General features: G+C 41.8%; 1 protein-coding gene across 4 annotated transcripts in view; it reads right to left on the bottom strand.

Annotated features, from left to right (window-relative positions):
* The window catches only part of VWA8 (von Willebrand factor A domain containing 8), a 523,579-nt gene that overhangs the window by 192,625 nt on the left and 303,956 nt on the right, over window positions 1-26,998 (bottom strand). For all 4 annotated transcript variants that reach the window (XM_077297321.1, XM_077297318.1, XM_077297319.1 and 1 more), the window contains exons 23-25: window positions 16,478-16,553; window positions 15,905-16,040; window positions 4,244-4,363 (exon numbers count right to left, since the gene is read on the bottom strand). In XM_077297321.1, coding sequence (XP_077153436.1) covers window positions 4,244-4,363; window positions 15,905-16,040; window positions 16,478-16,553 — 332 coding nt within the window. The remainder of the gene's footprint in view (window positions 1-4,243; window positions 4,364-15,904; window positions 16,041-16,477; window positions 16,554-26,998) is intronic.

Genomic DNA, 26,998 nt, shown 5'->3' on the forward strand with positions numbered 1-26,998 from the left:
ATTAGCGGCACAGTTTTGGTCGAGGGAGGGTTTTTTAAGTAATGGATGTATGATGGCATGCTTAAATGAGGAGGGAAAAATACCGGAAGTGAGGGAAAGGTTGAATATTTTTGTTATGTGAGAGGTGACAGCCGGGGAAAAGGACTGAAGGAGATGTGACGGAATAGGGTCACTGGTGCAAGTGGTCGGGCGAGAAGATGCAAGGAGCCTGCTTACTTCTTCTTCTGTAACTGGTTCAAAGTCAGAGAGTGAACTAGATGCAGTGGGGGAGGGAGGACAGTGCCTGGTATGAAGAGATTGGGAGATGATTTCCTGTTGAATGTGGTAAATTTTTTCTTTGAAGTAATTGGCCAGATCGTCAGCGCGGAGATCTGTGGTTGGGGCCTGCTCTCTTGGGTTGAGTAGGGACTGGAAAGTGTCAAAGAGACATTTAGGGTTATTGGACAGTGAGGTGATGAGGGTGTTGAAATAGGTTTGTTTGGAGAGGTGAAGGGCAGAGTTGTATGTTTTTAGCATGAACTTATAATGGATGAAATCTTCGGGTAGATTAGATTTTCTCCACAGACGTTCGGCGCACCTGGAGCATCGCTGCAGGAAGCGTGTTTGCAGCGTGTGCCACGGTTGTTGCCGTCTGTGTCGAGTTGCTCTATGTATAGGAGGAGCAGCTTCATCCAGGGCACTTTGCAGGGTTTCATTGTAATGGTTTTGAGCGTAAAAATGTCTGGAATCGAGAGAGGACGTCATGTCGCATTTGGAGAGTCCCTGATGTGACTAAACAGTGGAAATCTCCCACAAGTGACCCTGTTTTGGGAACTAGACCCCTCAAGGGACTTATCTAGATGTTTGTTGAGCACCCTGAACCCCTCAAGTGCTTCACTTAAGTTTATAATGTAGAGCAGTGAAAATTAAAAATCTAATTTTTTCCACTAAAACCATCTTTTAGCACCATTTTTTATTATTTTAACAAAAGTAGCAGGAGAAAATGGACCCCAAAAATTGTTGTACAATTTCTCCTGAGTATGCCGATACCCCATGTGTGAAGGAAAACCACTGTTTGGGCACACGGCAGGACTTGGAAGGGAAGGAGCAACGTTTCTTGTTGTTTTAAGCAAAATTGGCTGGAAGGTTGCGTTTGGAGAGCCCCTGATGTGACTAAACAGTGGAAACCCCCCACAAGTGATCCCATTTTCGAAATTAGACCCTCAAGGGACTTATTTAGATGTTTGGTGAGCGCCTTGAATCCCCAGGGGCTTCATATAAGTTTATAACGTAGAGCCATGAAAATTAAAAATCAATTTTTTTCCACAAAAATCATCTTTTAGCACCAAATCTTTTAATTTAACAAAGGTAGCTGGAGAAAATGGATGCCAAAACTTATTGTTCAATTTCTCCTGAGTACGCCGATACCTCACGTGTGGAGGAAGACCACTGTTTGGGCGCACGGTAGGGCTCGGAAGGGAAGGAGCACGGTTTTATGCTGTGAATGCAAAATTGGCTGGAATCGAGAGCGCATACTCAAATTCCTGGAATGGTACCGTTTCTCCACTCCAAGACTTGTGTCCCTGACAATCTTATCACATCACTTATGTCATTTGTGGACTGCTGCTGTTCAACCTACACTGATGGGCTGCAGCATTTACGTGACACAAACAATGGTCACAAGATCCAGTTCAGTTGTGTAACTATTCTACAAATTGGAGACAATCAAAGGTCCAGCATTGGACGACTTGTTTAAGGTCCCCGTATATACAAATCTGATAAAAATCAGCCAAACCTGCTGTTCTTGCCTGAATCCGCTGATTTTCTAACATGTATGGGGGCGTCCAACTTTCCCTAGACAAATGATGTGACACATTGCACTTTATGTTGAGGTAAATTTAGGTCGATATGTTTTTGTTTTATAAAAATATTTGAAATTTGCGGATTTTTTTTTTTAATTAGCAATTTTCAAACTTTGAATGTTTATATCCTTAAACCAGGCATTCAGACCACAAACAGTTATTAACATTTCCCAAATGTCTACTTTACATCAATATGTATTTTTCGGACTATAAGACGCACCGGACTATAAGATGCACCCAGGTTTTAGAGGTGGTAAATAGGAAAAAAAATATTTGAAGCAAAAAAAAGTGGTAAAATATTAAATAACATACTATTATATATAATAACACCACATATAATAGTATGTTATTAATTGGAAGCTACGGGTATTAGATGGTGCTGCGGGACCAGTGTGGTGTCTGTAAAGTACTGTATGAAGACGCTGGAGGATGAGTATAAGAAAGGGGGCACATGGCTTATATTTAAAGCACCACTCCTGCACTGAAAAATAACACTGGAGTGCTGCTTTAAGAACTCATGGGAGAACTATAACTCCCAGCATGTCCTGCAGATCCGACGCTATGCTGGGAGTTATAGTTCACCACAGGAGTGGCAGAGTGCTTTATTGTGTGTTGTAAAGACTAACCTTTTAATTGTGGCAGCCAGCCAGCCACGCTGTGGTGAGGTAAAAAGCTGGAGCATCTCATGACTGCACACACAGAGCCCTCCCTGCCTCTCCACAGCACAGGTCATAAGAGGAAGCCTGCAGATTCTAGTGGGGAGTCTGAAGGACCTGTGATGACATCAGAAGAGGGAGGGCTCTGTGCTGCCATGTGATGTTCCAGCCCACCCACTTCATGACATCACACAGGTCCTTATGCACTTGGCATCCAGCACAGCCTGGCAGGCAGAAGCTGTGATGTCAGGTATGCAGCTGTCTCCTCGGGCCCCTGCTGTCACCTCATCCACTCCACACACAGATCTCCCCAGCTGCTGCAGGAATCCAGCGCTGGGGAAACCATGTGTGTCCGCTTCTTAAGTGAAGGAGTATTCATTTGCTGCTCCCCGCTCACTGCTCAGCGCTGACAGGTGGGCGGTGAAGCAGCTAATGTATATTCACTGCACTTTAATCATCGGGACCATGTGGTTTCCCCAGCGCTGATTCCTGCAGCCGGGCAGCGGAGCGGGGACATTTTTCTGCCTCCTGCGTGGGATACCAGTGCGATCCCACTCACTGCTGCCCCCTCCCCATGTTACATCCCTACCATAAGACGCACCCACACTTCCATCCCAAACTTGGAGGAAAACAAGTGCGTCTTATGGTCAGAAAAATATGGTATACTTTTTTTGTTTGGATGTAAAAAGGGTTAAAATTTACCAGCAAAGAGGTGACGTAAAAAAGGTGCTGAGTAAAAAGGCCCCTAATGGCAGTCGTTAAAAAGTTTATTGGTGGTCGTTAAGGGGTTACACTATCAATTGATGCTTATTTGATTTTCAAAATTAGGACAATACAAGACAAATATGATCTTTATGGCTACTGTGAGGCAGTGAGGGGAATCATATGCGAGGGCCGACATGTGTCCCCCATGATGCAGACAGAGTCTTATTAAACCTGCTGGAGCGCCTTGTGTTCACAGCAGAAAGCATGTGAATCACAAGGCAAGATTAAAGAAAGAGTGGAATGGGTCCAAGTAATTGACCCAGTCAGATTTTTAGGAAAACCTGTCAAGGTCTTTTATTTTTAGAGGGATTTGCAGGTTTGGTAGTGGGGCAAATCCCGCTCTCCACTCCGGGTTTTGGAAGTGGCTCTACGGCCACAAGTCCATTTAAAAATCTGTCAGTTTGGCTTTCGGTGTGTCAGTTTGGAGTTTGCAAACTGCAGAGCAGGAGGCTCTGTACAACCCAGGTTTGTGTGGAGCTAACACAGAGCCAGTGACTTCAAGATGGCTGACGCACTCAAGAGACATGGCGGTGCCATTGTCCAAGGCAACGGGTTTTGAACACGGATTGTATTTGTGGAAACCCGGCTGCGATCCGGAAGATACAGTTTGTGAGTCTAAAAATAAAGACACTGTTTATGTTGAACTTTCTGTGGTGCCTGCCTAACTGTCGCACTGCACCAACCCTGCTGCATACACTACCAATAGCCAAGATTAAGGTACAGTATGTAGCATAAAGCAGAAAAGCTAGAAGCTGTAATAAACTGCCAATGTCTTCTCACCAGGGTCCCCCGTCGTCTCTAAGAACTCGTGATCCTATCTGCTCCTGCTATAAACATCACTGCAGACTGGCGATTTACAGTGCCAATTTTCAAAGAACAGTAAGTGATTCTTAATGGGTTAATGAATATATTTGTTAGGATACAAAACAATTAATGGAGGTTTTATAATAATAAAAAAATATATATAACATTACTACTTACCTAATGCACCAAAAAAATCATTTCCCAAGAATGGAAACCCAGGTCTATTGGCCAAGACTATCATTCTAAAATCAGGGTGAATAGCAATAATATTATCTCTTCTTATGCGTTCTGATAAATCTGGAAAAAAGTAAAACAGATTATATGGTATTCAAATTTTGAGTGAAAAAGGGATAAATCAGACTACAAAACCAACTAAAATACAGGCTATTATAATTAAACTACCCTGCTCCAAAAGTGAACGGAACAATGAAATATCACATTAGACTATGATGAACTAAAGACTTACCATAGTTTAATATCTTTACTGATATAAATTGTGTATATCATGGAGAAGAAAATGATTTACCAATGGAAACCAAAACCATCAACCAAATCATTCCAAAAATCAATATGAAAAATTTTAATACAGGCAAAACCAATCTGCATGAATTTCATCACGTAAACTCATAATGTGACTCAGTAGTGTGTATTGTACCACGTTCACTTATGCACACCTGACAATATCTGGCCAAACTGCTGAGGAGACAGTGGATGGTGTCATGAGGTATCTCCCTCACAGCTGAATAGAGCATTAGGGCATTAGTGAGCTCCTGGGCAGTCTGTGAACTTGGTGTCAAATGAATGGGTACATAATATCCCAAAGGTTTACAATTGGATTCAAGTCTGGGGAATGTCAAGGCCAGCCAAAGATATCAATGCCTTTGTCATCAAGTAACTGCCTGCACAATCTTGTCAAATGAGGTCTGGGATTGACCTGCACCATGAGGGTCCACTACATCAGGGTAAGTTCTGACAATGGTTCTGAGGACTTAATTACGGAAAATAATAGCAGTTAAGTTAATGTTAGCTATAATGTGGAGGTTTGTGCAACCCTTCAAGGATATGTCTCCTGAAACTATCAGTATCCCACCACTAGCCTGGTCATGCTGGATAATATTGCAATGTACTCAAACTCACAGAAAAAATATGGGTCCTATGTAATCGTAAATAATGCCAAAATAGCTTCATATATTTACCCATAAAGTAACTGGATAGTAAGTGTATACTCCCGATACACATTCAAACATAGAAAAAATGGAGTTCCATACATGGAAAATGTTTAAGGTAAAAATGTGTACATTTTATTATAAATACTACTGACACAATTGAGTCACAAAATAACACAACAATATAGAGAAAAGAAGGGGGAACCAACAGTGGACATGACAATTATGGTATTGTCTAGTGAAAGCAGATTGAGCTGCACAGTGCCAATCTCTGAGCACAGGTCCCATTATAGGACGTTGGACTTGTCATGCTCAATGAATCGGTTTCTAGCAGATTTGTCAGAATTATGCACATACAGTGGGGAAAAAAAGTATTTAGTCAGCCACCAATTGTGCAAGCAGTCCCACTTAAAAAGATGAGAGAGGCCTGTAATTGACATCATTGGTACACCACATCCATGAGAGTCAAATTGAGAAAACAAATTCAGAAAATCAACTTGTCTGATTTGGCAAGATTTATTTTCCAAATTATGGTGGAAAATAAGTATTTGGTCACCTAAAAACATGCAAGATTTATGGCTTTCACAGACCTGTAACTTCTTTAAGAGGCTCCTCTGTCCTCCACTCATTATCTGTAGGAATGGCACCTGTTTGCACTTGTTATCAGTATAAAGGACACCTGTCCACAACCTTAAACAGTCACAAACCATACTCCACTATGGTTAAGACCAAAGAGCTGTCGAAGCACACCAGAGACAAAATTGTAGCCCCGCACCAGGCTGGGAAGACTGAAGATGCAATAGGCAAGCAGCTTGGTGTGATGAAATCAACTGTGGGAGCAATAATAAGAAAATATAAGACATACAAGACCACTGATAATCTCCCTCGATCTGGGGCTCCACACAAGATGTCACCCCGTGGGGTCAAAATGATCACAAGAACCGTGAGCAAAAATCCCGGAACTGCAAGGGGGACCCTAGTGAATGACCTGCATAGAGCTGGGACCACCGTAACAAAGGCTACCATCAGTAACACCCTACTCCGCCAGGGACTTAGATACTGCTGTGCCAGACATGTCCAGGCCCGTCTGAAGTTTGCTAGAGAACATTTGGATTATCCAGAAAAGTACTGGGACAATGTCATATGGTCTGATGAAACCAAAGTACAACTGTTTGGTAGAAACAAAACTTGTCGTGTTTGGAGGAGTCAGAATGCTGAATTGCATCCAAAGAACAACATACCTACTGGGAAGCATGGGAGTGGCAACATCATGCTTTGGGGATGTTTCTCTGCAAAGGGACCAGGACGACCGATCCGTGTACATGAAAGAAAGAATGGGGCCATGTATCCTGAGATTTTGAGAGCAAACCTCCTTCCATCAGCAAGGGCATTAAAGATGAAACGTGGATAGTTCTTTCAGCATAATAATGATCCCAAACACACCACCACGGCAATGAAGGAGTGGCTTCGTAAGAAGCATATGAAGGTCCTGGAGTGGCCTAACCAGTCTCCAGACCTCAACCCCATTGACCTTTGGAGGGAGTTGAAAGTCTGTGTTGCCCAGCGACAGGCCCAAAACATCACTGTTTTAGAGGAGAGCTGCATGAAGGAATGGGTCAACATACCATCAACAGTGTGTGCCAACCTTGTCAAGACTTACAGAAAACATTTGACCACTTTCATTGCCAACAAAGGATATATAACGAAATATTGAGATGAACTTTTGTTAATGACCAAATACTTATTTTCTACCATAATTTGCAAAATAAGTCTTGCCAAATCAGACAAGGTGATTTACTGGATTTGATTTCTTATTTTGACTCTCATAGTTGTGGTCTACCTATGATGTCAGTTACAGGCCTCTCTTGTCTTTTTAAGTGGGAGAACTTGCACAATTGGTGGCTGACTAAATACTTTTTTCCCCACTGTAGGTAGACCTCCAGAGCTCGTTTTGTAGGGTTCTAGTCATGCTCCTCTTGTTCCTCCTCTTGCTGTTCCTTCTCCAATGGACCAGTTGTCCCTTTCTATGGCACCAAGGCAGGTTATTTTTCCTAACTGGACAGATTCATATACCTTACATTTAACTGACTCGGGGCTATACTGAAATGTTTAAGTACTCCTTTTTGACCACTTGTGCATCTTGCACTTCTCAATCAGCTGGGGGTGTCGGGAATCGGACCCCCATCTACCTGATTATGATTACAGTACCTATTCAAAAGATAAGACATCAGTTATAAAGTCCCAGAAAACCCCATTAAGTAGATAAGATGTCAGAAGAGTGGACGAAGAGCTGACGACAATTTTAGAAAAGTATTCTTATGAAAAATATTGTGAATTTGCTGCAGATGTGATGTGGATTTCAGCCTTTTATGGCATTTGCATTCACTAAAATGTCACAGGAGTGAGTAAATCACTTCCTTTCTGACTTTGTCACCGCATTTGTGTTTTCATTCCAAGGAGATTACAGTAGTTTTACAGAGTAAAACCATATTGTTTCCAGCTTTAGCTTGTACATTTCTAAGTACTACATCTGCCATTATTGATGTTTACCCTCTGATATGAAACATTAGATGTACGGTACTTTTACGACTATATAGTAATCCTGGGATTTTACATTAATTAATTTTCCTGCACTACATAAATATTACCATGGAAAAGTACAAGTTTATCCCAAGGCTGAAGGATAGGTCAAGTGCACCAAGGAGAATAAGATGCTTCTGCTAAAACAATAGTGTTCAAAATAATATTGGTGTGTTCAAAAATATGAGTTAATCACAAAATCTTTATACTAGTTTTTATTTCCACGCACTGGGAACATTGCACACTTTTCTAAATCAAAACATGAAGAGAAATGTATATAATTTTTAACTATTTTACAGAAAATAACAAAAATGACCATTGTGCCATTCTAAAAAATAGCAGTATCTGCATTTGTCTTTACAAACTCACAATATGTACTTTTTTTGTGGATTTAGCATTCCTGTGAATCACCTAATATTTAGTTCTACACTCTCAGTTTTTTAAAATTGCTTCACATCTATGTAGCACAGTTGAACAGAATCAACCAACCTCTGGCACCTGTCACCTGTTATTCCAGCCCATGATGCTTAGATTACATCCCACACTTTTTTGGCATTTGTTTGCTTTGCCTCAGAAATGGCATTTTTAACCCCTTCATGACCCAGCCTATTTTGACCTTAATGACCTGGCCGTTTTTTGCAATTCTGACCAGTGTCCCTTTATGAGGTAATAACTTAGGAACGCTTCAACTGATCCAAGCGGTTATGAGATAGTTTTTTGTGACATATTGGGCTTCATGTTAGTGGTAAATTTAGGTCGATAATTTCTGAGTTTATTTGTGAAAAAAACGGAAATTTGGCGAAAATTTTGCAATTTTCACATTTTTAATTTTTATTCTGTTAAACCAGAGAGATATGTGACACAAAATAGTTAATAAATAACATTTCCCACATGTCTACTTTACATCAGCACAATTTTGGAAACAAAATTTTTTTTTGCTAGGAAGTTACAAGGGTTAAAATTTGACCAGTGATTTCTCATTTTTACAACAAAATTTACAAAACCATTTTTTTTAGGGACCACCTCACATTTGAAGTCAGTTTGAGGGTTCTATATGGCTGAAAATACCCAAAAGTGACACCATTCTAAAAACTGCACTCCACAAGGTGCTCAAAACCACATTCAAGAAGTTTATTAACCCTTCAGGTGTTTCCCAGCAGCAGAAGCAACATGGAAGGAAAAAATGAACATTTAACTTTTTAGTCACAAAAATGATCTTTTAGCAACAATTTTTTCATTTTCCCAAGGGTAAAAGGAGAAACTGGACCACGAACATTGTTGTCCAATTTGTCCTGAGTACGCCGATTCCTCATATGTGGGGGTAAACCACTGTTTGGGAGCACAGCAGGGCTCGGAAGGGAAGGAGCGCCGTTTGACTTTTTGAATGAAAAATTGGCTCCAATCTTTAGCGGACACCATGTCGCGTTTGGAGAGCCCCCGTGTGCCTAAACATTGGAGCTCCCCCACAAGTGACCCCATTTTGGAAACTAGACCCCCCAAGGAACTTATCTAGAAGCAGAGTGAGCACTTTAAACCCTCAGGTGCTTCACAAATTGATCCGTAAAAATTAAAGTACTTTTTTTTTTTTTACACAAAATTTCTTTTAGCCTCAATTTTTTCATTTTCACATGGGCAACAGGATAAAATGGATCCTAAAATTTGCTGAGCAATTTCTCCTGAGTACACCGATACCTCACATGTGGGGGTAAACCACTGTTTGGGCACATGGTAAGGCTCGGAAGGGAAGGAGCGCCATTTGACTTTTTGAATGAAAAATTATCTCCATCGTTAGCGGACACCATGTCGCGTTTGGAAAGCCCCTGTGTGACTAAGCATTGGAGCTCCCCCACAAGTGACCCCATTTTAGAAACTAGACCCCCCAAGGAACTTATCTAGAAGCATAGTGAGCACTTTAAACCCTCAGGTGCTTCACAAATTGATCCGTAAAAATGAAAAAGTACTTTATTTTCACACAAAAATTCTTTTAGCCTCAATTTTTTCATTTTCACATGGGCAACAGGATAAAATGGATCCTAAAATTTGTTGGGCAATTTCTCCTGAGTATGCCGATACCTCATATGTGGGGGTAAACCACTGTTTGGGTGCATGGCAAGGCTCGGAAGGGAAGGCGCGCCATTTGACTTTTTGAATGGAAAATTAGCTCCAATCGTTAGCGGACACCATGTCGCGTTTGGAGAGCCCCTGTGTGCCTAAACATTGGAGCTCCTCTACAAGTGACCCCATTTTGGAAACTAGACCCCCCAAGGAACTTATCTAGATGCATAGTAAGCACTTTAAACCCCCAGGTGCTTCACAGAAGTTTATAACGCAGAGCCGTGAAAATAAAAAATAATTTTTCTTTCCTCAAAAATGATTTTTTAGCCCACAATTTTTTATTTTCCCAAGGGTAACAGGAGAAATTGGACCCCAAAAGTTGTTTTCCAGTTTCTCCTGAGTACGCTGATACCCCATACGTTGGGGTAAACCACTGTTTGGGCACACGTCGGGGTTCGGAAGAGAAGTAGTGACGTTTTGAAATGATGGAATGCTCTGCGGGCGTCACGTTGCGTTTGCAGAGCCCCTGATGTGCCTAAACAGTAGAAACTCCCCACAAGTGACCCCATTTTGGAAACTAGACCCCCAAAGGAACTTATCTAGATGTGTGGTGAGCACTTTGAACCCCCAAGTGCTTCACAGAAGTTTATAACGCAGAGCCGTGAAAATAATAAATGTGTTTTCTTTCCTCAAAAACTATGTATTAGCAAGCAATTTTTTATTTTTGCAAGGGTAACAGAAGAAATTGGACCCCAATAGTTGTTGCCCAGTTTGTCCTGAGTATGCTGGTACCCCATATGTGGGGGTAAACCACTGTTTGGGCGCACGTCAGGGCTCGGAAGGGAGGGAGCACCATTTGACTTTTTGAACGCAAGATTGGCTGGAATCAATGGTGGCGCCATGTTGCGTTTGGAGACCCCTGATGTGCCTAAACAGTGGAAACCCCTCCATTCTAACGCCAACACTAACTCCTAAGCACAACCCTAACCCTAATCCCAACCCTAACCCTAACCCCAACCCTAACCCTAACCCTAATCCCAACCCTAACCCAAACCCTAACCACAACTTTAACCCCAACACACCCCTAACCATAACCCTAACGACAAGCCTATTCTTAACCCTATTTCCAACCCTATCCCTAATTCCAACCCTAACTCTAATTCCAACCCTAAGGCTATGTGCCCACGTTGCGGATTCGTGTGAGATTTTTCCGCACCATTTTTGAAAAATACGCAGGTAAAAGGCACTGCGCTTTACCTGCGGATTTACCGTGGATTTCCAGTGTTTTTTATGCAGATTTCACCTGAGGATTCCTATTGAGGAACAGGTGTAAAACGCTGCGGAATCCGCACAAAGAATTAACATGCTGCGGAAAATACAACGCAGCATTTCCGTGCGGTATTTTCCGCACCATGGGCACAGCGGATGGTACTGTAAACCTGATGGAACACTGCTACGAATCTGCAGCGGCCAATCCGCTGCGGATCCGCAGCCAAATCCGCACTGTGTGCACATAGCCTAATTCTAACGCTAACCCTAGTTCTAGCCCTAACCCTACCCCTAGTTCTAACCCTAGTGGAAAAAAAAAAAAATTTCTTTATTTTATTATTGTCCCTACGTATGGGGGTGATAAAGGGGGGGGGGGGGGTCATTTACTATTTTTTTTATTTTGATCACTGTGATGGGTTTTATCACAGTGATCAAAATGTAGCTGGAACGAATCTGCTGGCCGGCAGATTCGGCGGGCGCACTGCGCATGCGCCCGCCATTTTGGAAGATGGCGGCGCCCATGGAGAAGACGGACAGACACCGGGAAGCTCGGTAAGTATGAGGGGGGGATCGGAGCACGGGGGGGTGATCGGAGCACGGGGGGTGATTGGAGCAGGGGGGGTGGGATCGGAGCACGGAGGGAGCGGACAGGAGGACGGGGGAGCGGACAGGATGACAGAGGGGAGCGGAGCACAGGATGGAGGACTGGGGAGGTGATCGGTGGCGGTGGGGGGGTGCAGACCAGTGTTTCCAGCCATGGCCGATGATATTGCAGCATCGGCCATGGCTGGATTGTAATATTTCACCAGTTTTCATAGTGAAATATCACAAATCGCTCTGATTGGCTGTTTCACTTTCAACAGCCAATCAGAGCAATCGTAGCCACGGGGGGGTGAAGCCACCCCCCCTGGGCTGAAGTACCGCTCCCCCTGTCTCTGCAGATCGGGTGAAATTGGAGTTAACCCTTTCACCCGATCTGCAGGGACACGATCATTCCATGACGCCACATAGGCGTCACAGGTCGGATTGGCACCGACTTTCATGACGCCTACGTGGCGTCAAAAGTCGGGAAGGGGTTAATGTCACCCCACAAGTGCTCTATTGGATTAAGGTCCAGGGATTGGGCTGGCCTCTCCATAACCTTAATTTTGTTGGACTGCAACCAAGATTTTGTTCATTTACTGGTGTGTTTAGGGTCGTTGTCTTGTTGAAATGCACATTTCAAGGGCATATTCTCTTCAGCATAAGGCAACATGACCTCTTCAAGTAATCCATGATCCCTGGTATGAGGTAAATAGGTCTGGCACCATAGTGAGAGAAACATGTCCATAACATGATGCTTGCACCACCATGCTACACTGTCTTCAGTGTCCAGGGTGTGCCATGTATATAGATACACCAAAATAAAATGGGAATGGTTGGTGATATCAACTTCCTGTTTGTGGCACATTAGTATATGAGAGGGGGAAAACTTTTCAAGATGGGTGGTGACCACGGCGGCCATTTTGTTGGCCATTTTGGATCCAACTTTATTTTTTCCAATGGGAAGAGGGTCATGTGACACATCAACCTTATTGAGAATTTCACAATAAAAACAATTGTGTGCTTGGTTTTAACATAACTTTATTATTTAATGAGTTATTTACAAGTTTCTGTTTGTTTACAGCCATTGACATGTCGCAGAGGTTAACACGTGAGGAGCGGATACAAATTGTGTTGATGTCTGGTGAACGCAGTACCCGGGTCATTGCAGCAGATTTCTATGAAAAAACCCTACGCAAGAAAACTGTCACCATTCTTTATACTTTATATGGATACACCTGGGTGGGCCATTTATAAACGGCCCACCCTGTACTGTGGCTTGAATGCAAAGTTTGGGGTCGACTGATGAACTGTCTGCGTCCCTTGGACTCAAAAAGAACATTTTTACTTAAATCAGTCCACAAAATGTTTCTCAATTTTTCTTTAGGCCAGTTGATGTGTTCTTTGGCAAATTGTATCCGCTTCAGTACGGTTTTTTTTTGTTTTGTTTTTTTAATAGTGGGACTTTTAAGGGCCCTCTGATTCACATGTATTTCTTCACAAAATGATTGACCTCACTCACTCCACACTGCTATTATTTTGAACACCACCCTTTCAGTTTATTATTCTAATACACAGACTCAAAAGCATGCAGATCCTGAATGCGGAGTCTGGTGGCTTTCTTAGAATCTACTGCACCAACTGGTAAATTGCTCGTCATGTGGTAATATAATTTATACCAAAAACAGTGACTAATCTGGATAGTCATATTGGACTGCTATTATTGTGAACACTACCGTATAAATCACTACGACTGATGAGCCCTTCATATTGTATTAGGTGCAAACTAAGCAAGTCAATACAAACAGAATAAAAAGACACTAAAAAAAGTTTAGGACCAGCAACATCCAGTGAACAGAAGACGAAAAGAATAAAAAAGCAGTTACCAAGGTAACAGTAATAAGTATGGTGAAGACACAGCATCCAGCGAGATACCAAAAATACATACATCGACACAAACGTCCATAAGCACAAAGACACAGTGTAATTAGAGAAGACCTGTCACCGGCAGCACAGGCTGATGCATTGTTCTGGAATAATAATGTTCTCAGAGACATCAGGATTAGGCTGCAGAGATTTCTGGTGTAATACTGAGGGATATTGGAGTTCTGCTGATGGCAAGAGTCATGTTGCTTGCACAGAAGTTCAGCTTTAATCTTGAGACGGCGGAGTAGCAACCCCAGAATTGTGCCAGCATGCTTGTGTTATGTGTATGTACAGGTCTACAGGACTTTTGGCTTAGTCAGTCAAAAAAGCATTTGTAAGTACGAGATGAGAAAGCTGGCAAGTGAGCAGTGCTCCAATTCATCCCAAAAGTGATAAGGCTGAGGTCAGAGCTCATTTAAGAGCACATGCTCCTCAACACCAAAAGCCTGACACCATATTTCTAAGGTGCACAGTCATGCCGAAATTGGAAAGGGTCTTACACTGAGCATCATAGAATTCTATAAAAATGTCTTTGCATACTGTAGCATTACCATATGCTGGAAATAAGGCCTCTTTCACATTTCCGTTGGCACGGACCCGTTGCAAACCGTCGGCCCGACGTACCGACGGACGTTGTGCAAATAGTGCACAACGTGGGCAGCGGATGCAGTTTTCAGACGCATCCGCTGCCCATTATGAGTTCCGGGGAGGAGGGGGCGGAGATAAGGGACATATCCCTTGAACCACGGCCCCAAACCACTAAACCTCACCCTCCAAATTTTACTGTAGGCTCTATAGGGCCAATTCTTCAAAGTGTTCTTATTCCAGTCCGGTAGCTCTGCCAAGGTAGATGGATATGGCATGGACAATACCCAACCGCCGAATTTATCATAAATTGCAACACGTAACTTATGTCAGAAATGTTACTCCAGTCTTTGACTGGAGTTGCATTTCTGGTGATGCACCTGCCACTGAGAAGATGAACTGAACCAATTAAAGGGAATCAGTCAGTAGGATCAACCCTCCTAACCCATCTGTATGGACCTGCAGGTCATAGAAAGTTGAATAAACTGATACCTTGATATCTGCGATCCAATGTCTTATTGTTGATAAATACACATTTTTCTTAATATGTACATGAGCTGTTAAGTTTTATGGGCCGGACGCAGAACTCACTGGGAAGCTGCCTCCAGAGCTTACCAGTAAGAGACATGTAGATCAGGAGAGCAGACTGTCAGTCGTTACATGTCTCATACTGGTAATGCCCACCTTTCTTGTAAAATAATCTCTGGAGGCAAATTATCAGGGAGATCTATGTCCGTCCCACAGATATTAACAGCCGGTTTACATGTTAAAAAAAAAAACATGGATTTCTCTGTAATAAAACATTGACCTACATGCTCATATAGACTGTTTAGGAGGTTGAGCCTACTGATAGATTCCCTTTAAGTCATGTGTGCATCTTAATGAAAGTCGGAGCATATTACCCCACCTTAATGAATCTGCCCCTATGACTGAGTAAGAAATGCTCTCTGGGTATCTGCCCACCAGTGAAACATTATATGTCACTCCACGAGACACATTTATCACTCCAAGCGAGTCTGGTGGTTGCTGACCGCTCCGAAAGCGATGGTTGCAGTGGTGATTTTCACAGGACTAATGCCTGGAATTAGTTGCAACAGTCAGGCGACTGGATCTGTGCATCATCGGATGTTTCCATGTTTCTCTCAAACTTCCAGACAGCCAATCACAGGCTTCAGTGGTGACAGGGGGGAGTATGTTTCGGCTTTTTATTTTAATGATTCATTATATACAACCCCTGGCAAAAATAATGGAATCACCGGCCTTGGAGGATGTTCATTCAGTTGTATAATTTTGTAGAAAAAAAGCCGATCACAGACATGGCACAAAACTAAAGTCATTTCAAATGGCAACTTTCTGGCTTTAAGAAACACTAAAACAAGTCAAGAACAAAAAATGTGGTAGTCAGTAATGGTTACTTTTTTTAACCAAGCATTAAAAAATTAAAACAACTGAATGAACATCCTCCAAGGCCAGTGATTACATAATTTTTGCCAGGGGTTGTAATGAATACGTTTGATTTGCTGAAATTGCAATATCCTTTTCAGAATTACTATTTCATCTATCACAAATGTCTAAAGAGTTGGTTTTCCTTTATTTTTTGTTTAAATGTCTAAGCTGATAGGTATAACATTGGGAAAGGCATAACCTGCAGAAATGTATAATACAATGTACTTACTGGCCACAAGTCTCCTTCCATCTGATAGAATCATTTCACCACTTTCTACCAAGGTTTTCAGAATACACGTGACATTAGTGGGAGCCTTGTCTGCCTCATCTATTACCAGGATATGGCCCTTTTTAACAGCTTTTACCTAAACATAAAAAGTAAAGACAGTTGTTTCATTTATACCAATACTTAGTCCTACTTATTCATAGTATATGATGAATTCGGACGAAAAAGGGAACTGTGTTACATCCGTTACATGGAGATTATATATATATATATATATATATATCTTTTTTTCATTAAAGCAGTGAACCTATCCTTTCCATAAACAGTTACGGTACTTTTTATATCCCCCCAAAAATCTGTGTGTGGAATTAAACATTTTGCACTTAGTCCATACACCTGATGAAGAAATCCTTATACTGTATGTGGTCGTTGGTGATGGCAACAATTATATCTAGAGATGTGACAGGTGACATGACTCACTGAGGGTTACTGATGTGACTGAGCACTCAGTCATACATATGACACTTAATACTTCAGAGGTGGGTGACCATGGCACTTTTAATAAAGTACACATACCAGCGGCGAGTCTTCATATACTATAATCCCCTCCTTCACAGATGGCTGCAGTGTGAGACTCTGCACAGTTGTGTCCCTGCAGGAAAAATAACAGATATATGGAAATCAAATGCATTACTGATCAAAAATAATAATCTATAGCTTATAACATGAAAAGATACACTGCAATATATCTGTCTATGGATCCAATCAACTTGTGTATCCGGAGAATCTCCTAGGACCCACCAAGCAAACGCAACAAAATTGTATGAATGTAGCTTGTTTTTGTAACTTTATTATTTCCAAAAACAATGTTGCTTTCTGCATATAACATTGTAGCTCTTGTCAAAGGGCTGCCTTGGTGTTCACCATTAAGCTACATCTAGCTAAAAAAAGAGGGTTCCATGATTTTGTTGAGATCACTCTGTCTGCCAAAACACATGATCATGCGAATAGACTCAGACTATAAGATGTACAGGTTCTAGATGTGAAAAACCGCGGATAGAACTCTTAGGCTATGTTTTCACGTGGCCTACCGGCAGCGCTTTGAAAGCAGCGGATCCCCGCTCAGTCCAAAGTGCTGCCGGCTTTTGCACGAGCGGTGATTCTGCATCCTACACATAAAATGGTGCTATTTATCTTGCGGAGACGGAGCGTCTCCACAAGATAAATAGACATGCTGAGGTCTATAAAGATGAGCCGCATGTCCGGACATGCAGGTTTGCCACCAGCGTTTTTGTACGCATCGTGGATATAGGAGTTCATAAAATCCCCTCCACTATGCTGTAACATCTGGACACTGTGGCTGCACGCAGCGACCAATCCGCAGCAAATACGCCATGTGGAAACATACCCTTACACAAAATACTGACGTCTAAATGAGACCTAACAGTCACGGAGAGTAATGGCGGAGACTCAGGGATGGACCGGGAAGGGTAAGTCACAATCAGCAATAGTGTAAAATTTTAAAATTCACAATTTATTAAACCCTCAGGAATGGTAGGAGTATAGTTTGGAGAGCTTTCCCAGGTATAAAATGTAACTTTTACTTAAATCAAGATAAAATTAAATCACTTTGGACATAAATAATTGTGACAACACAAAATACAACATACACATGAATAAAGTGCCAGTGTTGCAACCAGTGCTCAATTAAAAAATGGCTTGGTCTCACCAGTATGGTGAATTCTCTATGTAGCAGGTTTAAGTTAGACAGGAACAACAGATATGGTCCATATATGATATGGCCCCTGCATTGCTCCTGCCTCCACAAGGAAAAGACAGTCCACAAGTGTAGGCTGCTACAGGATACCCACCGACAGTATATACAGACTAAACTCCCTATGCGTTCCTCCCCAATAATGGGGATTCATCAGGGGAGTAGAAAGAATAAAAGGAGGGTGAAAAATACAAAGGGACCCTGCAGTGGCAGGAGATCCTGCTTCAGGTATGGTGTATGTATTATAGTTGCTCCAGTCTTTGTTGACAGGCTGCAGCGGTGTCGTCATGACTGCAGTACACATGACCCTAGCAGCCAATCACTGTACTTAGCGTACTTGCCTTGAGTATCTGAGCACTATTCTTAAGTCCAGTGATCGGCTGCAGTGGTCAAAATGCATTGTAGTTGTAACATCATCGCTGCCGCCTGTCAACAAAGATGGGAGCAGTGGCTGAGAGGCATCGCTGGAACAGAGGAAGAGGAGTAACACCTCTGTTTCATTATTTTCACCTAGAAGAAGCACATCAACATCCCTATAATTATACATGGAATACCCTGTAGAAGGAATGTGCTTTATGTTAAGGATTTCCATGTTTGATTCAAACTACCATTATTTTATAAAAAACAAAACTGCACATATTGAGAACTGGACAGTAGAAATTAATACTTTGTTGACATAGCTGAAACTACTGGCTCGGGTATATACTGCATCTTGTACAATGTATATTCTGAGCCATTTTGCACGACTTCACGGTAAATGAGCATATAATACTTTCACTTCATTAAATATACATGTATAAGGGCAGGTGCAGACAACTGTATATCCTCTCATCCGAGACAATTGAGCCGAATATGGAAAAGATACTCTGATCAAACAGTATGAGTGTGAGCACAGTGTGATCTGATCCTCAAGGATGAGGAGAAGTTGGAAAATAAATATCTAAATCTTCTCCATTCTGAGGCCCACCAACTCATTGACTTGCATGAACGTCTGTGATCCAAATAGTAGATCAAACTCGGGCACAAAGTGGTATTTTTCCTCGGATAGTGTCTGCACAGCCCCATAGCATAACATTAGCCCGGGTGCAATTTGAGGTTTTGTCAGATCGCACATGGACCAAAATCACACTCGTCTGCACCTGCCCTAACAAACTACAGCAAAGGCCAATCAAAAAGGTTTTGGCACATTGCCAGTATAGCATCCTTCCAGCTCCCGGTTAGTTCTTGTACTGGTCCGTGACACCTCATGACAACTGCTATGTGGGACGTCAATGAACCGCTGAAGACCTCTGTGGCTCTCCGAAAAGAGAAAAAAGCGGGTGTATTCAGCTTTTTCCTGGGAAGCTACATTGAACCAATACAACTCTCATGATGAAGAGAACAGCAATATAAAGCGATTTTAGCGGAGCGTTTAAGCCCATACAGGCTCTTGCTCATCACCGAGTTCCTTTGGACATCTTTGGCATAATTATAAGCCATGTGTATTTCGTGTTTTCCTTCTGAGACTAAATATACAAGAGGAATATTGAGTATTCCATGTTTCCAATCTATTTCTTGGCATGTTGTTCAATAAACAGATGGTGAATGATCGTACACAACATTTTAGGTTTAATTCCAGAGAGACTTTTGTCCATCTGTATTTATATTTGACATTCGGTTTGGGAACGTCGGAGTACAGACTTGGCTGCCTGCATTTTAAATCTGTTCTCGAAATAACAACATGACTGCGTTGTGCTGACTTCCAGCAAGGAAAAGTAAATCTGAATGGTTTATTATGTAATCTCTAATAAATATTTCTGATGTTTTATACCAGAGGTTTGCCGTTTAGCAACCTCTTCCCTACTAAACATTCCAGCCCGCGCAGGCTGAAAATAACTCCTCACACTGCAGAAGCCAAGGGCTCAGATTAAACACAAGAAATATCTCAAAGCTGCCATGATTCCTGCACTTATACGATACTATGTAATGGATGAGTCTGACAGCTATATGTCTACAATGGCACTCTCATAATATTAGGGGTAAAATCGGAACATAAACTGAAAACCTTATCCTATTTCCCAGACTTTATTATGTGTGCATCTAAGGAGTTCAGCTGCATAAATTAAATGGTTATTCCCATCTCTGCCTTTCATGGCTGAGATCCCAATAACTGCTTCTAGGTCTCAGATACCACAGTTGGGGATACAAAGAGATGAGAGCAACTGTACTACACTGCTTAGGTGAGTACCACAGAAATAAATCATGGAAACAATGAGCTAACTTGTTGGCATAACTCCCAAATTGCAGAAACAATGCAGCCCGCTTCGCTACTCTGGTTCCATAACTTTAAGGGGTATTCCAATCTCCAAAGCCCTATTCCTATATGTAGTAGGTGTGTAGAGATCAGATTGAAGAATCCATTTTGTCTTCCTATTCAGAGACGTCTGGCTTTATATGAAGAAACTTGAGCAAATAGACATTTCCTTTTATGGACGCATTCCTTCTTGTTATTGTGACCTTTAACCTACATTCCAGAAGTTGAACGTTATTAGTAGAATAGATACTCTTTGTTAGAGAATATGAGCGCTTGTACGCATGTCTGTAATGCTTATCTCTTTGCCATATAAAAAGAGGGGTGAGAGACCAGGGGGGCCAGATGAGCTCCTGGGCGATCCCTGCATATGATCACACATCTCTTGTGCTGTGTGTTATTACTTGGATCTCTCTACATCAGTAAGCCGGGGACTGATAAGGACTCAACATTTCCTGGCGCCCGAACAGGGACCCGAGGTGAGAGTATTTACTCAAGATTTACCTGCGGATACGGACAACGGAGATCTGGGATAATGGACGGCAAATGAAAAAAAACCTGGCCAGGTAAGAGACATTATTAGTTCTCTTTTATCTGCCCTGTATTATCCGAAAGATCTCTATGAGCCGTGTCATGCTGGGTTAGTCTAGTAGTGAGTAGATACCTATAGAACTCGGGTTACCATATTGTATAGATTTATGAGTCTAGTCCCTGGCAGTGTGTGAACAGTGTGTGAACAGTGTGTGAACAGTGTGTGAACAGTGTGAAGGTTGTGACATGTTGTGAAAGAAGAATAGAAGTACGTAGAACAATAAGCCACGATTGTTAGAACAAGGTTATTGGTGAAGTCAGCCTAACTGGGTTATGAGGTAGCGTCCTTCTGGGAGACCTCCGCCCATGCTTGACTCTCCTATAGAACTTGTTTCTACATTCCCTGGATAAGGTGTGATAGAATGAGCCCAGGACGCGGTTTTCATGAGCCTGGGACAAGTATGCTAACTGACACAGAAAGTTTTGTGATCTGTATGGTGTTGCTGGGTCTGTGTGCATAATAGCACTTAAGTACGTCCTGCATATTAGAAGAAACAGAGCAGACAAGCCCTTCAATATTTTAGCTCCCTAGGAGAGAAGGCAACGAGACGCCACCAACAGAGGAAGTGGTTGTCCAAACGTCACCTGGGGTAGAAATAGCAAATATTGAAAGGATATTTTAGCTCCCTAGGAGAGAAGGCAACGAGACATCACCACAGTGATTGTCCAAACGTCACCTGGGGTAGAAATAGCCAAAATGAGAAATAAACAGACCAAAACTGTTTTAGGACAAGTGGAAGCAGCAGATATCATACAGGAAAGATGTGGAAAGGCAGTCAGAAGTCAGATTAGAAGAGTAAGAGAAAAATTGGGAATTTCAGAAGCACTTATGTTCAGTACAGAATGGGAAAGACTGAGTAAAGAACGAGGTGGAATTATTAAAGACAATGGGTGGGAAGAAATCATACATTGTATGATAGAGGTCTCAAAAAAAAACAGCTAAAGAGGAGAATTGGAAGTATGATCCAGACACTTCCAAATGGATCATGGGAAAGGGAAAAAGTTGTGACATAATCCCGCCACCTTACCTAGATCCAAAAGCCCAATCATTTGTACCATCTGGAAGAGCAGAAGGAGGAAAACAATTTCCAGCCTTGTATCCCAATCTTGGTGGGGTAGGAGGATGGGAATGTTCACACTGTGGACAACAAAATCCAGATGGGAGAAATGATTGCCTAGCCTGTGGTACACCTAGATATGGCGCTGTACTTGCCCCTGTTAGGGTAGTACCTAGACCTTTTAGAGAAGTTGGTGCTAATGGAGTAATGGCAACCCACTACCATAACACACGGCAATACTTCCCTTGGTCCCCTGCCGAGGGTATGTCCCTCTTACATAACGCACCAGATCCTGTCCAGTTTCCAGTTAGATTTGCGCAGTATATACAACAAATCATGCAGACTCATGCTGGGGTCTGGGCGGACGGGGAAGAATTATGTAGAATGAAAATGTCCCCCGGACTTTTTCAGGAATTATTGACACACTTACAGCCCAATAGACCAGTGGCAGAAGGGGGTGCCTTACAGACAGAAGCATCAGGCACCCAGTTCACAGAGGCATTAATAATTTTCATGAGAGGAAAACAGAGGGAAAGGGGGTCTACAGGTGTGATTATGCAGAAATTTGGGCAAAGTATTGAAGAATATAGTCAAGAACTAGAAAATAGCTTTAGGGATGAAGGATTAGATATGACTGATGCTTCAGTAAGGAGACTTTTTACAAAACAATTAATAGAGGGGTTAGATCCGAAAATCAGAGAAAAATTTAAATCCTCTACTCCAGATTGGAGAACAATTGAACAACCAAATATTGTGAAACAGCGATGTTTAGGAATAGCCATGGATATGAGAGAGAATCGTAAGCCTGTTAGAATAGCACAAGCTAATACAGGAGGAAGAGTGAGACACAATTTTCCTTGCCACTACTGTAAAAAGCCAGGACATTTTCAGAGAGAATGCAGGAAAAAGTTGGCAGATATAAAGTCAGGCAAATTTGTTCCCAGAAATAACCCTCCCCAAACGGACAACCAGCAGAAATCTACCATCATAGATGGTTCCATACCAGATTCAGATTGACTCGATGTGTTACAAACTTCCCTACCAGCTAGGAGACCTATGATACAGGTGAATGTGGGGGGGAGAGAGATTCCATTTTTGATAGATACAGGTGCAACTTCCTCAATTTTGAATCAAGATTTTCTTCCAAATCCGGAAGATATTTCAGAACAAACAACTTTTGCTGAGGGTTATGATGGGGTAATTCGAACACTGCCATATACTGTGCCCCTAGAGGTCTCATTAGGACCTAAATGTTTTGCATCCAGATTTTTGTATGCCAGAGGTGCCCCAACATGTTTGTTAGGAACTGATGTACTAAAGAAATTAGAAGCTAACATCAATTTTAGGGAAGATGGCACAGTTATGTTGACTATCCCTGATGATGCAGAAACATTAGAACAATATGTCAGAATTCAGGCTTTTGAGGATTATACTGAAGAAAAAGAGTACACCACAGATCTAGACCTCTCAATGATCCCAGAAACACTGTGGGCACAGGGTGACACTGATGTGGGATTATTACATATCTCTCCTGTAAAATTATCTGTGCAACCAGGAACTGTTCTCCCACAGCTCAGACAATACCCTGTGAGTGCCCAGCAGGAATTAGCAATTACAAAACAGATAGAGGGATATAGAGAGAAAGGAGTTTTGGTAGAGATACAATCACCTGCAAACACCCCTCTGTATCCAGTCAAAAAGAGAACTCTTGATAAGAGTTCTATGCCCAAATATCGTATGGTACATGATCTAAGAGAAATAAACAAAGTTCTAGATCCAATCACCCCAGTTGTACCCAATCCTCATACGTTACTATCACAGATACCAGCCAGTTCTCAAGTGTTTACTGTAATAGATCTTTCAAATGCATTTTTCTCGGTTCCTTTACACCAAGATAGTTGGCATTTGTTTGCATTTACATTTAAGGGCAAACAGTTGGCGTGGACACGCCTTCCACAGGGAATGATACACTCCCCTACTCTTTATTCAAATGCCCTACAAACAGTCCTTCAGAGGTTTGGACCTGAAACACAGGTAGTAATTTTACAGTATGTGGATGACATACTACTTTGCTGCCCAGATCTAGAAACTGCAGAAAGGTCCACTGTGAGTTTACTATGTTTTCTAGAAAAAGAAGGGTGTAAAGTGAATAGACAAAAGTTACAAGTTTGTCAGATCAAAGTGGTCTTTCTAGGTCATTGCATTTCTCAAGGTAAAAAGCATCTTACACCTCAAAGAACTGAAGCAATAAGACAGATGAATGAGCCTAGAAATCATAAACAGCTACGAGCATTTTTAGGAATAGTGTCTCATTGTAGACAATGGATTATACATGCCAGTCAACTAATGCAATCACTGTATGACTGTGTAAAAAGTGAACCTTATTTGTTGACAAAAGAAGGTCAGATTTCGTTCCAACAATTAAAAGATGCCCTTGTTTCAGCTCCAGCGTTAGGGCTACCAGACTACACCAAATCATTTCAGCTTATGGCTGCAGAAGTTGATTCCCATGCTACAGGAGTTCTTACCCAGAAGCATGCAGGGAAACAAAGACCAATTGCATATCTTTCAGCAAGGTTAGATCCAGTAGCCAGGGCAGCGCCAACCTGTGTACGTGTGGTTGTTGCTGTCTCACTATTGTTGGACAAAGCATCAGAAATTGTCCTAGAGCATCCACTCACAGTTCAAACTACGCATGATGTTTATGGGATATTAAACCAGGTCCAACCAAAACACATTTCCATGGCCAGACATTTGCGGCTACAGTGTTCTTTGCTGCTCCCCTCTACTATCACATTTGCAAGGCTTCAGACTCTCAATTTAGCTACACTGCTACCTCTCGAGTCTGAAGGGGGGAATAAGGACACTGATCCACACGCAAATTTTTTCCCTACAGACACACATGATTGTACAGAGCTCATTTTACAAGAAACGGTAGGCTTACCCAATGTATCCGAAACACCACTTCAAAATCCAGATTTAGAGCTGTTTATAGATGGTAGTAGGTTTGCAGATGACACAGGTAACTTCCATACAGGGTATGCAGTTGTGTCAGAATCTGAAACTCTCAAAGCAGAACCTCTTCCACCGAAACAGTCTGCACAAGAAGCAGAACTAACAGCATTGATTGAAGCGCTAAAAATAGCTGAGAATCAGACAGCTAATATATACACTGATTCTAGGTATGCACATGGTATTGTGTTTGACTTTGGAGTAATCTGGAGAGCTAGAGGTTACATGACAGCGTCAGGCCAACCTGTAAAACATGCTTCTCTGATCAAACAGATCTTAGAGGCTGCACAAGAAACAAAAGAAGTAGCAGTAATTAAGGTAGCTGCACATGTGAGACTCGACACTAGGGAATCTAGGGGAAATGATAGGGCTGATAAAGCAGCCAAGGCAGCAGCGGTCAAACCCTTACAGCAGGTTCATACTGTAAACCCCACAGAAAATACTGAAGATAGACTGAGACAAGCACAGGAAGATGCAGGAGAAGAGGAGAGGGACAGGTGGAAAAAGGAAGGGGCAGAAGAACAAGCAGGAATTTGGAAGAAAGATGGACTAATATGTCTACCTAGAGCCTGGTACCCGATTGTAGTTGGTGGACTGCACCACCCTACTCATGTGTCTGCAAATGCAATGACACTACTGGCAAAGCAAGTCTGGTTGGCTCCAGGTTTTGGCAACTACGCAAGAGACTATTGTGCAACATGCGCTATATGCCTGGCACATAATCCCGGACAGACAACAAAGACCCCTATGAAGCATCACGTCCGACCTCTCTATCCGTTTCAGCGATTACAAATAGACTTTATCCAGCTGCCAAAAAGTAATGGGTATGAGTATGTGTTGGTATGTGTGGACATGTTCTCGGGGTGGCCAGAGGCCTATCCAGTTCGGAAGGCTTCAGCTAAAAACACTGCTGTAAAGCTAGTTGCCGAACTGATACCCCGTTACGGTCTCCCTGAAGTGATCGAGTCAGATAGGGGTACTCATTTCACTGGAGAAATATTTCAAAATGTACTGAAAATGTTGGGTGTTGAAAGTTAGTTACACACTCCGTACCATCCTCAAAGTTCTGGTAAGGTGGAACGCATGAATGGAACTTTAAAATTAAAAATACAGAAAGCCATGGCTGAAACAGGAAAGCCTTGGACAGAATGCCTTCCACTGGCCCTTTACTCAATACGCAATACCCCAAGGGGTAAGACTAAACTGTCTCCATATGAAATTTTGTTTGGCAGGACTGCCAATTTAGGATGTTATTTTCCACAGCAACTTGTGTTAAATATTGAGTCATTGACTTCTTATGTGCAAAATCTTCAGAAACAATTAACTAAGGTGCATGCACAAGTTTTTGCTTCCCTTCCAGATCCTGACAACATTGAAGGAAGTCACAAGTTGGAACCAGGTGATCAAGTCTATGTAAAAAGACACACCAGAAAGGCTCTTGAACCAAGATTTGACGGACCCTTCCAAGTCCTGTTGACAACACCTACATCAGTCAAGCTTGAAGGAAAGGCATCATGGATACATGCAAGCCATTGCAAAAGAGCAGTATAAAACTCATAACATTGATGTTAATAGTATTAACCTCAACGGAGGCATGGGATAGACTAAATTCTTTAACCCCTTTGAACAATAGATTCGTGCAACATCATAGAAAATTAGTACATGACATTTAAATTAAAGGACGTACAATGACTCAGAGATCAGTATGACAAAGATAATGACCAGAATAAGGATAGCTGGTGGTCTGATACTTTCTCTTTTCTCAACCCAGCCAACTGGTTCAGAGGAATCGGTGGGTGGGTTGCTGGGATCATGTAGAGCATAATACATATAGTTATGATTATTGTAGTCATATACGTACTATTCCAGATTGTGCTCAAGAGTATCTCAGTATGCACAGATAAATTTTGTGTAATAGATGCAAGAGTATAAATTTTCTTCTTTATTCTTATGTTATCCTCTAGTGATTCTAATTAATATTACTGTACTAATCTTTGTTTTTTTATATTTTAGTATACTTATTGCAAAACAAAGAAAAGGTTGTGAGAGTTAAACGGAAGAATTGATACTAGATTTGATTCTCTTATTAATGATATAAGCGTGTACATGTGTAATACCAAAAATAAAGGCTTTGTCTTTGGCCCTGTGGTAATCTAAAATATGGATATGTTAAAGGGGATTTGTGATAGATCATAAAAGGAATATGTCAAAGGGGGGAATTGTAGAGATCAGATTGAAGAATCCATTTTGTCTTCCTATTCAGAGACGTCTGGCTTTATATGAAGAAACTTGAGCAAATAGACATTTCCTTTTATGGACGCATTCCTTCTTGTTATTGTGACCTTTAACCTACATTCCAGAAGTTGAACGTT

The sequence above is a fragment of the Ranitomeya variabilis genome, chromosome 3 (assembly GCF_051348905.1).
Source record: "Ranitomeya variabilis isolate aRanVar5 chromosome 3, aRanVar5.hap1, whole genome shotgun sequence".
In the NCBI taxonomy this organism is placed as follows: Eukaryota; Metazoa; Chordata; class Amphibia; order Anura; family Dendrobatidae; genus Ranitomeya; species Ranitomeya variabilis.